Source organism: Microplitis mediator, chromosome 3, assembly GCF_029852145.1.
Source record: "Microplitis mediator isolate UGA2020A chromosome 3, iyMicMedi2.1, whole genome shotgun sequence".
Classification (NCBI taxonomy): domain Eukaryota; kingdom Metazoa; phylum Arthropoda; class Insecta; order Hymenoptera; family Braconidae; genus Microplitis; species Microplitis mediator.
This window is the reverse complement of record NC_079971.1, coordinates 21,988,671-22,004,337: the sequence shown is the minus strand read 5'-3', so window position 1 is coordinate 22,004,337 and position 15,667 is coordinate 21,988,671. Positions and strand designations below refer to the sequence as shown.

Genomic DNA, 15,667 nt, shown 5'->3' with positions numbered 1-15,667 from the left:
AATGAAAAATTCGGAAAAATACAATTTCAATACTTACCCGCCATTCTTACTATACACAAGAGCCAAATTTTCTGTCTTTTATTTTGCACCGTGGCGCTATACATATTAATATTGACAAAATAATAAGAGTATATACCAATAATATGTAAGAGAGAGTAAAATGTATCCGAATGCACTTATAGAAGAAAAAGAACAGAAAGACATACGCACTGAGAAAAAAATACTTTTATTAAGAATATTTACTTGATACAAGAACTTGTATTCTTGATAATTTTCGAGAATATATAATTTTGTCTTAAGAATTCGTAGAATTGATGGAAATAATTTTTATTTAATTCAAGTAAACCTATTCTTTTGTTTACTCATAATATAATATCAAATTCATATAATAACAAAAATAAAGTTAATGCTCCTTTCTCAAATATTGATAACTAATAAAAATAAATTAAATATTTTGAACCAAGAAATTCTTGTTTGAACAATATTATTTTATTTTCTCAGTGTGGGCGATAAATTTACAGAAAATCTATCAATTTTTGTTATCTTTTGAATGATGAGGATTTTTTTCCACCTTCGAAACGTAAAAAATTAAAACTTTAATATTCAGAGTTATAGTTCTTATTGACATCATAAAGGTATTCTACTTGAACAAGATATTTTAATTTGACTTGATTGGAATCATAAATGACGTATTCATTATGGTGTAAGTTATTTGGGTAATTAATACAATTACCTATTGTTCCGCAGGGAACTTCTATCTCTCCCGGAATCGTAAACGATTCAAGAGGGTTTGGAAAAATGTTCCCTGTGCTTAGAATCGAGTCATATCCATCGGGGTTTATAGTTATAGAATCATTTTTTTTGCATCCTTTTATTTTACCTAATGCGACTTCACATAGCAACAATATACCTATTGAATTTTGGGATTTGGTACCAGAAAATTTCGCTGCTTTAGAAACTATATCAGTAAAATAGATGCCTTGCCCAAATGTAACTCCCGTGATATGAGCTTCAGGCGGCAATATTCTGAAATCGTTTAATAAAATACCAGGTATATTAATCAAATTAGTCCCATGCCAAAGCCACTTTTTATTTCCGAGAGTATTCGATTGTTCTTCATACTTTTCATGATAATTTCCATGTTTTTTAAGTGAAAATATCTCTGATATTATTATTTTATAACTATTATGTCTAGGTGAATGTGTATTTTTGACGTACTGTTGAATTATTTGAAAATGTTCGTGGTCTCGATTAAGCACTTCTATTTCTATATTCAACTTTCGGTAAAAGATTTCTAATGGACTTATGTTATCCTCCATTTGAGGATTATTAAAATTACGTGGAACATTCATTTGGATCAAGGAATTTAATTTTATTAACTCTTTTTCATACTTTACTAAATCATCTATTATTGGAGGCCGTTGATTACCAAATGCATGTGGTATGTGTGAATAGTATTCATTAGACTTATCTATCAGATTGAATATCTTGTCATTACTTTCATGGCCAACAATAAATGAGCGAATTTCTTCTAAAATTATTCCAGCTTTTCCAATCCAGCGTTCCGATACTTTTACGATTGGTATTTCATTTAAATCAAGATGGAATTCATTCATAAATTCTTCTTTTAAAATATTTTTATCATAAATAAGTTTCATGAGCACTTCAATTGGATCTGTCGGGGTACTATTTATTTTATCGATTCTATTTTGGAAATTTATATCAATATCCATTTCGATGTAGTTCTTCATTTCGGAAACTTTTGTTTGATATTTTTCACGACACTCGTCTAGAGTCAGTGGTTCAAGCATTTTATTATCAGAGTGTGTTCCTATTCTACCCCACCTTCGGAGAAGCCAATATTTTTCATCTCTTAAGTGTTTGCGAATTTCGAGGTGGTAATACTTATTTATGTTTAGTTGAAGATCAGTTTGTATAAATAGTTTTGAATATATTTCGCCATGATTATTTTGAAAAATCGTAGTGTAAGCCTCGATTTCGCTGTTTGATCGCAGTATTACAGTATTATTAGTTTCGTTAATTTCATCGGTGACCGCGCTAGCAGAATTGTCAAAAAATAGTCTTTCTCCAATTTGACATTCGTAAGCCTGCAAAAATTCAGATTTTTCTCTTATTTTCCACGTCAACTTAAACTGAGATCTGCCTGGTCTGTCGATAATATTCAAACATCTTGCCCGTTCTCTTCTTTTACCCTTACATTTATAACCAATGTCCGGTTCAAATACCAAATACCCATATGCATGCGAATGTTCAAAATCGCACATATCCAGTTTTCCGAATAACATACGATCAGTGACTTCGTTCAGTAGAGTATCTCTTTCACTATAACACATTTTGCCATCTTTCCAATATCTATGTTCATAGGGATAAAATTGAGAATTATATTCCATTAAATAGATCAATTCACTGTCACTTAATTCGTTTAATTGATCCCGTAGTTGAAAAAACCGAACGTTCTGTTCTCTTCGACGATCATCATTGTTGAAGTTAATTTTTTCCTTTGGTAGAGCGTTATTACCACCTGTTAATGAATAATAATGAACATTTTACTATATTTTTGAAATATCCCTTTAAACCAATAGTACAGTACAAGGAAAAAATCAGATCACACGAAAAAAAAGTTTCGTCGTCATAATTTTAGCTTATGATTACAAACAATTTTTCAAGTGCTACAAATTCCTTTTGTTACTTTAATAAATCAATTTTTCTAGTGTAACACAACTTTTTTGTCACAGCTATAAATAATTTCTAAACGTAACAAAAAATTTGCAAATTGTAGTTTGAAGCTTCGAATTTTCAGATCGTCCGTTCCATTTTTTTTTGTCACGAATAGTTTTTAAGTAATCATAAAAAAATTTTCAAAATCATTAGTTTTTTTATGATTACCTGGAAACTATTAGTGGTTAAAAAAACATTGAACGGAAGATTTGAAAATCAGAAACTTCAAGCTTCAATTTGCTTTTTTTTTTATCTACAACCATTTTTGACAAATTTTATTAATATCCTGTAATTTTCGCAACCAGTGTAATATGAAATAATAATGCACATTGTACAAGTACGTACCAATAATTTCTCTTATAAGTTGTTGGTCATCCCATCGAATGTTATCTAAATTCGAAATTCTCTGTACTGTAATCTGATTGTCATGTCTCCGAATACATAGAATATGAAACCATTTGCTCATAGTTCCATCATACAGATGACTCTGTTACAAAAACATTTATAAGTTAAATATAGACCTGTGCACTTATAGAAGCATTTTATACGAATTCATAGAACCTGTAGAGTATTGGATAACTACACGCTGAAAAAAAAGGAGTAATACTTCTCATCATAACGAAGTAACTATTCCTTTTTTCACATTTTAATGATTCTCATTCTCTCAAGTCAACTTTTCCTGTCGGAGATGGTAGCATTCTTATCCGTGATAATAATCATTACTATCTCAGAAGAGTATGAAAAAAGTAAGAAAAAAGGAAAAAAACACCACTTTTTATCGCTAGTTCTGTCAAATCGAACACGGGGACTTCAAAATACAGTTTTCTGAATTTAAAAATGCACGCTGTGTTATACTACAACTTCAGAATAATCGGATTTTATTCCTTGCGGCTACTGCTAACTTCCTCAAATTATGCTGTACAAGAGTCAACCACTGGTTAAACCATCTACAAAGATTACCTATAAAATATTACGTTGATTCTACTATTCATAACATATCAAACTATGTTTTGAAAAATCTGATCGTAAATACAAGAGACGTTCCAAACACCTCTACAGTCATAAATTATCTGGAAAAACATTTTGATGAAATGTTTAAATTTAATGAAAGACAATAATGTTGAATCAAAGATTTACTTCAATTGAAACAAATATTTCTGACCATGGATTTTCATTCTTCTGGGAACTAATTTATTTCCACACGGAAAGAAATTTTCTTTAAAAATTACCGTTAAATTCACTGTAATCATGGGACGAATGGCAGGACCTAATCATTTGTAGGTTAATAAGATAATTTTCAACTATTTTTCATCAAATTTTACCGTAGTCTACTGTAAATTTTATTTGGTTTTCGGTAAATTTTATAAAATCTAACCTCAAAATAAATAAATTTTTCCGTAATTTTTAATTTGAAAATAGTAATAAATAAAAGCGCCGCATTATGTCCCACGATTACAGTGAATTTAACGGTAATTTTTAACGAAAATTTCTTTCCGTGCATGACGATTTGGCTCAACTCATTATCAAAGAAATCAATTTACAACAAACTCATCGCTCATTCCTGAACTACTACTACGTCAACTACTCCATGGATGATGATATCACCATAATATATAAATATCACTATAAACTTATACTATTAAATTATACGACTTGAATAAAATTTATTTTTTTATGCGTATGCATGTGTGTGTGAAGAAAATGATAAATAAAAAAAATAAATCAAAACCTGTTCTTATTCAAATTTATCCTCCTACATTAGTTTTCCATCTAAACAGTCCATTGAACCCAACAACCATCTCACCTAAATCATTCAATTAAAATTATCTATGTCTCATCTCATCAAAAACATTTGTATTCTGAAGGTCCATTGAACCCTGATTTCCCAACACTCACCTCGTTAAAAAAATAGGACACCTGCATTCAAGTAAAATTTTCTATACCCATCACATTAATTTTGAAACCTACAATCCTTTAAACCCAATCTTCCAAGCCCATCTCGTCAAAAAAATTTTGACTAGTCATTAGGGCCCCTTGCCGACAAAGAGAATTCCCTCTGACGTCACGAAACCCCTTCCCCCCTTACCCGCCCCCTCGGGAAAACTCCCTAGGACCGGCGCCATGGGGCTGCAGAGTGTGGGTCAGACCTGTTTCGCCAGTTATGCCTTACTCTACTCAGAAGGCAAAAGTTAAAAATTTTTCAGACATAAGAAATATTGCTATCTACATGGTAACTATTACTATCGGCAATAGTAAATATTACAATACGAAAAACGAATAGTTAAGATAGAAGCATAATAATGATTACCACATACAGATGGTAATCATTCCCTATTGCAAGATGGTAATAGTTAGCATCGTTTTTTTCAGCGTGTATTCATAGTATTCAATTTAATTTTTGAAAATCACGTTTTTATCAGTTGTGAATGTTTTAACATCATCCCAGGAATTCCTATAGCTTAAGCTATAATTACTAGTTTTAAGATGTTGTTTGTGTATAAGTATGCGTGTATATATGTGTGTGGGTGTAGCAGGTTGTCAACCCTTTCCAATATTTATTAATTTAAACAAAACTATTTTTGAGTTCGAAAAGCTGAAAAATATTGATGCTTCTCGAGCTAAGAGGAAAACAAAAAATTCGAGGTTGAGCCACAGAATCAACTGTTTTCCAAAATTTTTTCTTGATTTTTTAAATAAAACCTTAAATATATAAAAGAATTAAATTTACCAGCTGGATTTCCGCAATCCTCATTGTATCCGGATATTCAATGTATCTTCTGCAGTATCTACACTTTACACGCCTATTATTATCATTATTTGGAATATATTCAACTTTATATGGCAAATATCTATTCATGATTGGATAGTTTCTGGATAGCATAATGGAGTAGTATGTTACCTTTAATTGTACTAAAGCGGAAAAAAATCATACTTTTAATATCATTAAATAATTCGATAATGTAAAAGTATGCTATAAATTTAAGACTAATCATGTTTTATACTTTAAAAAAATCAAAGTGTCAGTGAAGTTTCTCTCGGCCAACTTCGCAGTAAAGTAGTAGTCCAGTCGACCTGAAAATAAAATAATATTTGTTAAGGATGTCCTTTTTTAGTTAGTATATTTTTATGATATCTCGAAATAATATACAAAAATGTAATATAAGAAGTGAATAGACATGCTTTAATCACTAGATAAATGAACAATAGATTGAAACTTACAGTTGTTTCATTCAAATATAATAGTTGTCAGGATACAAGACTCGGCTAGGTTCTTGAAGATGTAAAATTTTATCAATTAAAATTCAAAAGGATTTACTTTTACTGGGTTAGTTGACGATCTGTCTGAATATACTATTTTTTTTTTAATTAAAAATATTTATTGTACACTGAGAAAAAAAAATACTTTTATCAAGAACATTTACTTGATACAAGAACATATATCTTTGATAATTTTCAAGAAAATATAATTTTGTCTCAAGAATTCGTAGAATTGAAGGAAATAATTTTTATTTAATTCAAGTAAAGCTATTTTTTTGTTTACTCATAATATAATATCAAATTCATATAATAACAAAATAAATTTGATGCTCTTTTCTCAAGAAATTGATAATTAATAATAATAAAATAAACATTTTGAACAGATTTCTTGAACCAAGAAATTCTTGTTTGGAAAATAGTATTTTTTTTTCTCAGTGTAAATGTGATTAATAATTTTAAAAACAGGACTTGGATTGAATTAAAAATAACTCAATTTTAAATTTAAGATAAACTCAAATAATTTAAATGACGTTCACTATTGTTGAATTAAGTTGAAAATTTTGCTATAACTAGATGATAACTTTTACTGTAAAGTTTTCTCTGTGTAAGAGTATTTTTATTATTTAGGGATAGTAAAAAAAAAAAGGTATGAATAATGCAAATGCTTTATACTTAACTTCAAAAGAAATCGGAAAATGCACAATAAACGATTACAATATTTTTAAAAACTTACCTTAAACAGGTATAGGTGAGGTGTCAAAACATCAGCAGTAGCAACATAGGGCACTTATTTATGACGCACTATCACAATTCATCAAAATTTGTTCATATTTATGTTTTAAAATCTTCGCGTTCTCGCGGTAAAATATTTTCAATGAAGTATTTATTATTTACTAAAATTTCTTCGCTTCTTGCGGAAATATATTTCAAAATCTTCGCGTATTTCCACAGTAATATATTTCTTTAATCATGAGTATCGTGGTAAAATTCACTTTGCAAGTAAAATGATTAAAAAAAAGATGAAGTTTAATTAGATGCTACCAATTCGTTCGATTGATATTAGACTCGAGCTCACGTGCTTACGATGATCAAGGACCGAATGAATTGGACTCAAGTTACCGAATGCTCAATTGGAGTATCAATCCTCTAGCTCCGAACGCTGTCAAGTGTCCGGAGTCCTATTGGGAACCTTAGAATAGGCGTGGCTTAGATATTAATCGTCTGGAGGCCAAAAAATAAACTAATTAAAGTAGGCTGCTCTGAATGTTTACTATATCAAATCAACAATTTTGTTAAGAAATATTGGTTAAAAAAAAATTACTCACAGTTGTTTTGAATCACCTGTTTCACGAAATTTAATAAATCAATTAGCCTTCAAAATTTGACGTTTCGAATTATAATCTTGACATGAAGAGTTCTTTGAAATTTATTTAACGAATTTCGTTAAACAGATAATGTAAAAAAAAAAATAAGTAATTTTTTCAAAATATATATCTCGGCGAAATTATGATTATTTTTTTCTTTTTTGAATTATTACTCTAATTTTTTTTTCTCACTAATTAATGAAGTTTTAACATATTTATAAAAATTGACGATCATTAAAAATTTTCAAAAAGTGGGGGTATCGTCGAAAAATAGACTCTAGTAATTCAAATTTCTGGAAATAAATTTAATAATAAAAATTTAATCTGTAACACAGCGTTAAGTTTTCAAACTTTCATGTCTGTTCCTAGTTTTACACGTTATTGAAATAATAAACAATAATTAAAAACAATATTCTCATACAAGGAAGATAGATCAACATAGAGCAAAATAAACTTTACTGAAAAATAATCTCTTGACAACATAGAAACCCTTTCTATACGGGACGTAAATCTCACCATACAATTTAGTAAAGTTTCAGATTCATTTTCTTTTCGAGGACTAAGTACTAAGTGGCAAAGTAATATTTACCAAACATTTTTGTCGCAATAGGAATATTTACGATACATTTCTCTCTGTGTGGTATAGCTTTTCCCATACGAAGAGACGTGGACCAGGCCCACGTGCACATGAGTTTCCTGGAAAAGCAGCTGTAACAAAGAAATTGACAACTCTGGCACTGCACTGCCACCGTAGTTGGTTTTAGAAATATCTGTTGAGAAGAATGAAGTTCGAAAAAATTGAATATTTATGTGGAGTCGCGAGGCTCAGGCTTTTATTTAGTTCATTCAATATTCAAAATTATTTTAGTGCTCGATACTGGACGAATAGGTTTTTAAAACTATTTATAAAAAAAAAAAAAAAAAAAAAAAAAAAAAATTTGAATGTAGTAACCATGACAATACATTTGTCTAATATGAATTATAGTTCACATCATAGATAATAATACGAAGAATAATTATAATATGAAAAATGATTAATATAATAAAAAATCCGCTGTTGAATTTTTATAAATTTTCGATGAGCTTAAAAAAACAAGTATACCAAAGAGTTTTATCGAGCTCAAAGAGCTCAAAAATGTATTCACAGTAATGTTTCCGAGCACTAGAAGCTCAAAAATAGCGAGAAGTTTTAGGGCTGGCAAAATCATTGAAATTTATTTTTTTTATTTATTTCAGAATTTTTATTTAAACTAATAAATGTTACAATTAAAACTTTTAATGATTAACTATTTTTTTAAATTCAAATACAGAAGAAAACAATGGATAAAATCCAGTTAGTTTATAAAATAATAAATCATACACAAATTGCGCTAGACAAAATTTGTTGTTGTTTGACATTTGAACCATTAGTTGTTACATGTATTTTTAATGATTTCGAATATTCATTAGTATTAATAAATCTTTCCTTTTATTGCACACAATTTTATTTTCTACTCTCTAAACATGAATAAGTGAAATAAGTGAATATTCACTAATTCTGAGTGCCAACCAAACCACTTTTTGAAATTAGTGGTTCAGTTTGCACTTGGAATTAGTGAATATATTATTGACTTATTTTCACTAATTCATGTTTAGACAGTAAGAATAAATTAATTCTTTAGAGCTCAGTCACATCATTCATAAATTACACAGAAAAAAAGCAGTGGGAAAATTACAGTTTTTAGTGCAAAAGGTGTATATAGATGGTGATTTTTTCGAATACAGCAAAAAAGATTAAAATCAGAAGATTAGTAGGATAAGATGTTAACGAAAAAGAAAAAAATTTTCTGTTTTATATATTTATTATAAAAAAAGAAAAATAATTAAGCAAAGTGAAGTCAGTATTTTTGCTTTCTCAAACTTTTCTAACATATAAAAGAATAAATAAGAGGAATGAAGATTATGAGTATAAATTACTTTTTATTGATTATCAAGTATACTAACTTCTTTGTCGAAAATATTATATTGCGTTGTCGTTGAATGAATGCTATGGGTAATAAAAATTATAAAATATCAAACAGTGGGTTTCTTGGAAATATGTCTTTACTCTCTCATAAAAAACATATTTTATGACTTGTACACTACAGTTATCGATATTACTAAAAATATACGCCTATACTTTGTGCACATGATGTATTACTTTTGTATTGTATACACATCATGATACAAAATACAACAAAACAAATTTCAAGAAAGAGATGTGTCACCGACTTGACTTGTAGTCTGAAAAAGTTAATTCTAACCGTGGTTGAGTTTTTTAAAATTAATGCCTACAGTTTTATAAATTATAAACAAACTTTTCTGCTGCTAAGAAAATTGACATTTTTTAAAAATTAAAAAGCTAGTGCTTTCGGTCCGATTTTCGAAAATCGAGTTTTCAGAAATACTTTACTTTCATGCTATTTTTATTTATTATTGAATTTTTAGTTGATAAATTGGTATTTTCTATTAATAACAGGTCAATATATTTTTAATAATTGCACGCATCAACGTGCAATTTGAATACTTATGTTCGGTGATACTGCAATACCGATGAACTACAAATTGCAATACCTCATTACTGCAAAAGATACCATTCTACAGGAATAAGAAAACATCACGATATATTATTGAAAATAAAGCTATGGAAATAATTTATTTACCGAGATTTTTCAATAATTACTGTTACTTTATTAAATAGCATAATCGGAAAGAATATCTCACTCATAAGACGTATATGCTTTCAGACCAACTCATTGCAACCAGCATCTTAGTGACTAATACCATTGATTTGGCCTCATACGCTTATTTACGTATACCTAAAGAATAAACAATATCATCCATGCTTTCATAATTCTTAGTATTTATATTGTGTTTATCTTTTGAATATTCTCTTACACTTAAGATCAAATTTTATATGAGTTTATATAAATAGTTAAAATATAAATATAAGAGGTATAAAATAATATATATAAATATATATATATTAGGGTGGTCCTTATTTTGGACGTTTCCGAATTTTTATGCTCCCAGAGGCTTATGTGGTCCGAAATAAATAAAGAAAATATCCTCAAAGTTTCAGGTCTCTATCTCAATTTAAACCCGTGCCGCACAGTGATGTATGTTTCCCATTTAAATAACACGGGGTTTTTGGCATTGAACAATTAATTTTTTATTCCGACTAAAGTGATTGTTCGAAAAATTTGAAACTCTGTAGACTTTATCCTTATATTAGCAGCTACTCCTCAGAATTTTTACAGATTTTCAGTTACCATAATTTTGGGGTACAGCGTGATAGAAAAAAAGAAAAAAAAAATTTTTTATTTCTATCTAAAATTTTTTTCAAATAACATATCAAATCACTCTGCATCCTTATCAGAAGTTCTCACTTTTTTTCATTCTCGCACCTAAGTGTGTGAACGGTATATCTTTGTTGCACTAATACAGTAATCAGGAACTTTGCATTAGTGTGCAGTAAAGTGTTCCTTAAAAGGATTTTTTGAATTTATTAAGATCACCTCACAAACGGTTCCAATGAAAACAGAAAAAAATTCCCTTAAAGTTTGAGCTCTTAATTCCAACGGGACCATATGCCGCAAATTTTGTTTTTGTGATTTTTTAAGTTTATTATATTTATTTATAAAAGAGATCTATTTTATTAAAAATTTATTATAGTTAGAAAATTGTAAATAAATAATTATTTCAATATTATGATACACAAAACTATCAACATGATAAAAAGTAAGAACTTCTGATGAGGATGCAGAGTGATTTGATATGTTATTTGAAAAAAATTTTAGCTAAAAATAAAAAAAATAATTTTTTTCTTTTTTTTCATCATGCTGTACCTCCAAAATTATAGTAGCTGAAAATCTGTAAAAATTCTGAAGAGTAGCTGCTAATATAAGGATAAAGTCTACAGAGTTTCATATTTTTCGAACAATTACTTTAGCCGGAATAAAAAATTAATTGTTCAATGCCAAAACCCCGCGTTATTTAAATGGGAAACTTACATCGCTGTGCGGCACGGGTTTAAATTGAGATAGAGACCTGAAACTTTGAGAATATCTTTTTTTATTTATTTCGAACCACATAAGCGTCTGGGAGCATAAAAATTCGAAAATGTCCAAAATAAGGACCACCCTAATATATATATATGATCTCATATATAATCAGATAAAATCATTTTTTATCGGGAATTTTATAATTTAGAAATTTTCAGTAAATATATCATTGAAATACCTTTTATACATATATTCTACATTAACAAGATATTGAATTTTTACTTGATTAGGATCATAAACAATGTATTCATTATGGTTAAAGTTATTGAAATCCCTATGTTCCTTAGAGAGTTTTCCATAGGGAACTATAATTCCTTCAGGAGTCGTATGTGATTCTTCAATGTTTGGATAAATGTTCCCTTTACCCATAATCGAGTCATATCCATCGGGGTTTCTAGTTATAGAATCATTTTTGTTGCATTCTTTTATATTACCTAATGCGACTTCACATAGCAATAATATACCTATTGGATTTTCGACTTTTTTGGTACCAGAAAAGTTTGCTGCTTTAGAAACCGTATCAGTAAAATAGATGCCTTGCCCAAATGTAGCTCCCGTGATATGAGCTTCAGGCGGCATTATTTTTAAACCGTTTAATAGAATACCAGATATATTAGTCAAACTTGTCCCATGCCATAGCCATTTTTTATTTCCGAGATTATTTGATCGTTCTTCATACTTTTCATGGAAAGACCCATGCTTTTCAACAAAAAATATGTCAAGAAGATCTATTATATAAGTATCATGTTTGGATGAATGAGTATTTTCGACGTACTGTTGAATTATTTGAAAATGTTCGTGGTCGCGATTAAGCACTTTTATTTCTACATTTAACTTTTGGTAAAAAATATCCAATGGATTTATATTATTCTCCGATTGAGGATTATTGAAATTACTTGGAACATTCATTTCTTTCAAGGACTTTAATTTTTTTAACTCATTTCTATACTTCATATTATTGTCTATTATTGGAGGTCGTTTATTACCAAATGCATGTGGTATCAGAGAATAAAATTTATTAGTCATAGCTATCAGATCAAATATCTTGTCGGGTTGATTGCTAGTAAACTTATTCTGAATCTCGACCAAAAGTTTCTCTGCGCATTCAATTGTTTCCGTTGTTACTTTTCCGATCGGAATTTCTTCTAAATCAATCTTGTACATCTTAAACTTTTTTTTCAAAATATTTTTATCATAAATAAGCTTCATAAGTTTTTCTACTGGTTCTGTTGGATTAGTTTTTATTATGTCAACTTTATTGTGAAAAATTTCGTCTTTATTCATTGAAAAATGTTGATCTACAGGTGAGCAGGATACTTCTTTTTTCTTGCTAATTTTTGTAAATTCTCCAAGACACTCTTCTCGAGACAACACCTGAAGTTTTTGATCGCCACGTGAAGTTCCTATTCTTCCCCATTTCTGAAGGAGCCAGAATCTATCGTAATTATGATGTTTGCGAACTTCTAATTGGTAATACTTATTTTGGTTTAATTGAATATCAGTTCTTACGAACATTTTAGATAGAGTTTCGCCTTTGTTTACATATATTTGGGAGCAATGGTCAAGTTCATTGTTTAAACGTAATATTATGGTATTTTCTTCCTCAATACTGTCATTACTTCTAAAAGCTTCTAGAGACGGTTTATTGATAATTCTCTGTCCGATTTGAAATTCGCGAGACAAAAATTCATGTTTACTTTTTATTTCATTTTTTAATTTAAATTTAAATCTTCTTGGATTGAGAGTAATTGTTAAACATCTTATATCTTTGTACATTCCCATACATTTATAACCGATTCCTGATTCAAATATTAATTTTCCTGACTTACATTTATGACATTTTTTCAATGCTCCGAATAGAATTCGATCAGTAACTTCATCGAAAAAAAAAAAGTCTTTCTTGAAATAATAATATTGCATATTATGCTTCATTAAATCCTTTAATTCATTTTTTGGCAAATTTATCAGCTGATCCCGCAGTTCGAAAAATTGTGAATTTTGTGAAATTTTAATTTGTTGATTATCGTCATCATAATTATCAGGATTTTTAGAATCTGGAATATTGCATTTGCAATGTAAATTTATTGATATTTACAATTACGTATAAATATACTAACCGATTTTGTTTTTTATTTGTATTTGATGTTCCCACTTAATATTATCCATGTTAGATATCTCTTGAATTGTTATTTCATTGTTCAGAAAAAAACATTCGAAATGAAACCATTGTTCTATAAGCCCATCATGTAAATGACTCTGTCGACAAGTATCTATAATTTATTTCGAGAATAACTGGACAAAAATAAAATTTAAAAAAAAACTAAACGATTTTCAAAAATCATACTTCGAAAGCTAAAAACAGAACTTGAGTTTTTAAGATATGTCGAAATTAAAACTTTGAGAATACGTTTCTAGAAATTTCTGATTGGATTTTAGTGTGTATGTGTGTGTGTACGTATGTGTAAGCAAAACTTTTATTGTACGAATTTTATCCAATACCTACATATCAACAAAATAAAATAATGTCCTTTTGTTTTCAAAATTATAAATATTTCAAGAATGAATAAAAAAAATGTATCTACATTTATAATTTAAACTTACTGGTACGATTTTTCCAATTCGTATGTTTTCTATACGTTTGATTTTTCCTCTACATTCGAAACACTGACTTTTATCACTTGGGATGTATTCTACTTTATACGGCAAATATTTACTCATATATTGGAAATAATCCAATGACATATTGAAGTCGTATGATATTTTTGTTTACATTTATTTGAAAATAATTGATTATTCAATATCGTTATCAGATTTAATAATATAAAAATCACTATACTTTAAAATTAATCACGGTTTATTATACTTAAAAAAAATTATGAGTAAACGTATTGTATGTTCGTGTCATGATGATCGGAGTGTGAATGAAGTATGCCCGCTTCAACTTCTACACTGGACACTAGTACAGTAATGTAATACGAAAGTTGTAAAAGTAATTATAAAAATAAAAATATTAAATGCGAGATAACTTAGTTATAAATTGTTTACGACGAGATAATTTTGTCTTTATTTATATGTGAAGAAAAGTATTATCAGCATTATTCGCCATTGAAACAGAAAATAATATTTTCTTTAGGTATACGTTGAGTCGCGAATAAAAAAATATTGAGTTAATCGTAAAAGCGCTTATCAATACTTATATCTGGTGATAACGCTAATTTTTTTTTTTTCATCAAAATCTTAACAGCCTGAAGGTGAATCACTTGATTATTAACAGGGGTTATCAAATATTTTTGGCTGAGTTTTTTTCGCAAACAAAATCTCTAAAAAAAAAGTGTTGGAAAATCCAAAATTGCACACCTCAATCGCTCATTTTATTGTTAATCATTACTTTTATTTTTTTTTTCTTTATGAAATTTTTTATTCAACTTTTAAATTATTAATTTGATTTTTTTATTTCTTAATTCCAGTTTAATTGTTTTTTTTTTTTATTTAAATTTTTTCTAAATATCCCGCATTTTTGTTGTAGATGTCACTATTTTTTTCAATCCTACTGTTTTACGCTAGTGCTGCTGCCAGTAGTTGATGGGGAGAAAAAAAAATTTACTTTTGTAATAATAACAATAGTAAAAATAAAAATGGCCGCTAAACTTTTCGTGAATAATCAGTCTTATTATTTTATTTAATTACAATTAAACTAAAAGGATTTAGACAGTAATTTTCAATACGGTTCTTGTGATCAAAAATACAAAGATAATAAAAAAAAAGTTAGGCCGATTAATTGTGTCTATCGAGAGTTATTTGGTTTACTAAGTTTCATACAGGACAATTGACAACTCGTGTCACTGGGATTAAAATAATTTATATTTAATTAATGAAATAATTAATCGACTTAATATTGGGTCGAAGTTATTCTTTAATAAATTGTCTTTATGTTGGTATAAAATTTGACCCATTTTAGTGTAATCGAAAAAGTCTAGAGATAATTCAATGTGAGTGAATGAGTCAAAAAGTTTAGAGCGATCGTAAAGCACACCAGCGCTTTCGCGCTTGAGGTGTGCAATACAAAATACAGGCTGTACATCGATGTACTACTGTCTAATCTAGCAAAGTGCGCTTCAATTATTTGATAATATTCGTTTGTTTAAGAGAAAAACTCGGCCAAAGTTTCCATTTACTGCACAAGTGCAACAAAGATAGTACGGTTTGTGGGCTTGAGTGTAACAG

At 28.6% G+C, this 15,667-nt stretch overlaps 1 protein-coding gene across 7 annotated transcripts; it reads right to left on the bottom strand.

The window, feature by feature from the left end:
- Positions 1–302: 302 nt before the first annotated feature.
- On the bottom strand, positions 303–14,577 carry LOC130665407 (poly [ADP-ribose] polymerase-like). 7 transcript variants are annotated; one of them, XM_057465760.1, is made up of 6 exons: positions 14,045–14,168; positions 5,959–6,090; positions 5,742–5,811; positions 5,468–5,649; positions 3,085–3,226; positions 303–2,542 (listed from the first exon to the last, which is right to left on the bottom strand). In XM_057465760.1, exons 4-6 carry the CDS (start codon positions 5,618–5,620, stop codon positions 597–599), a joined length of 2,241 nt encoding a protein of 746 aa, XP_057321743.1. In that variant the 5' UTR covers positions 5,621–5,649; positions 5,742–5,811; positions 5,959–6,090; positions 14,045–14,168; the 3' UTR covers positions 303–596. The 7 variants fall into 7 exon arrangements, with proteins under 7 accessions (XP_057321743.1, XP_057321744.1, XP_057321742.1 ...); XM_057465761.1 differs by lacking the exon at positions 14,045–14,168 and adding an exon at positions 6,731–7,253 and having other exon boundaries at positions 5,959–6,010; XM_057465759.1 differs by lacking the exons at positions 5,959–6,090; positions 14,045–14,168 and adding an exon at positions 6,731–7,253.
- Between the last annotated feature and the right edge of the window lie 1,090 nt (positions 14,578–15,667).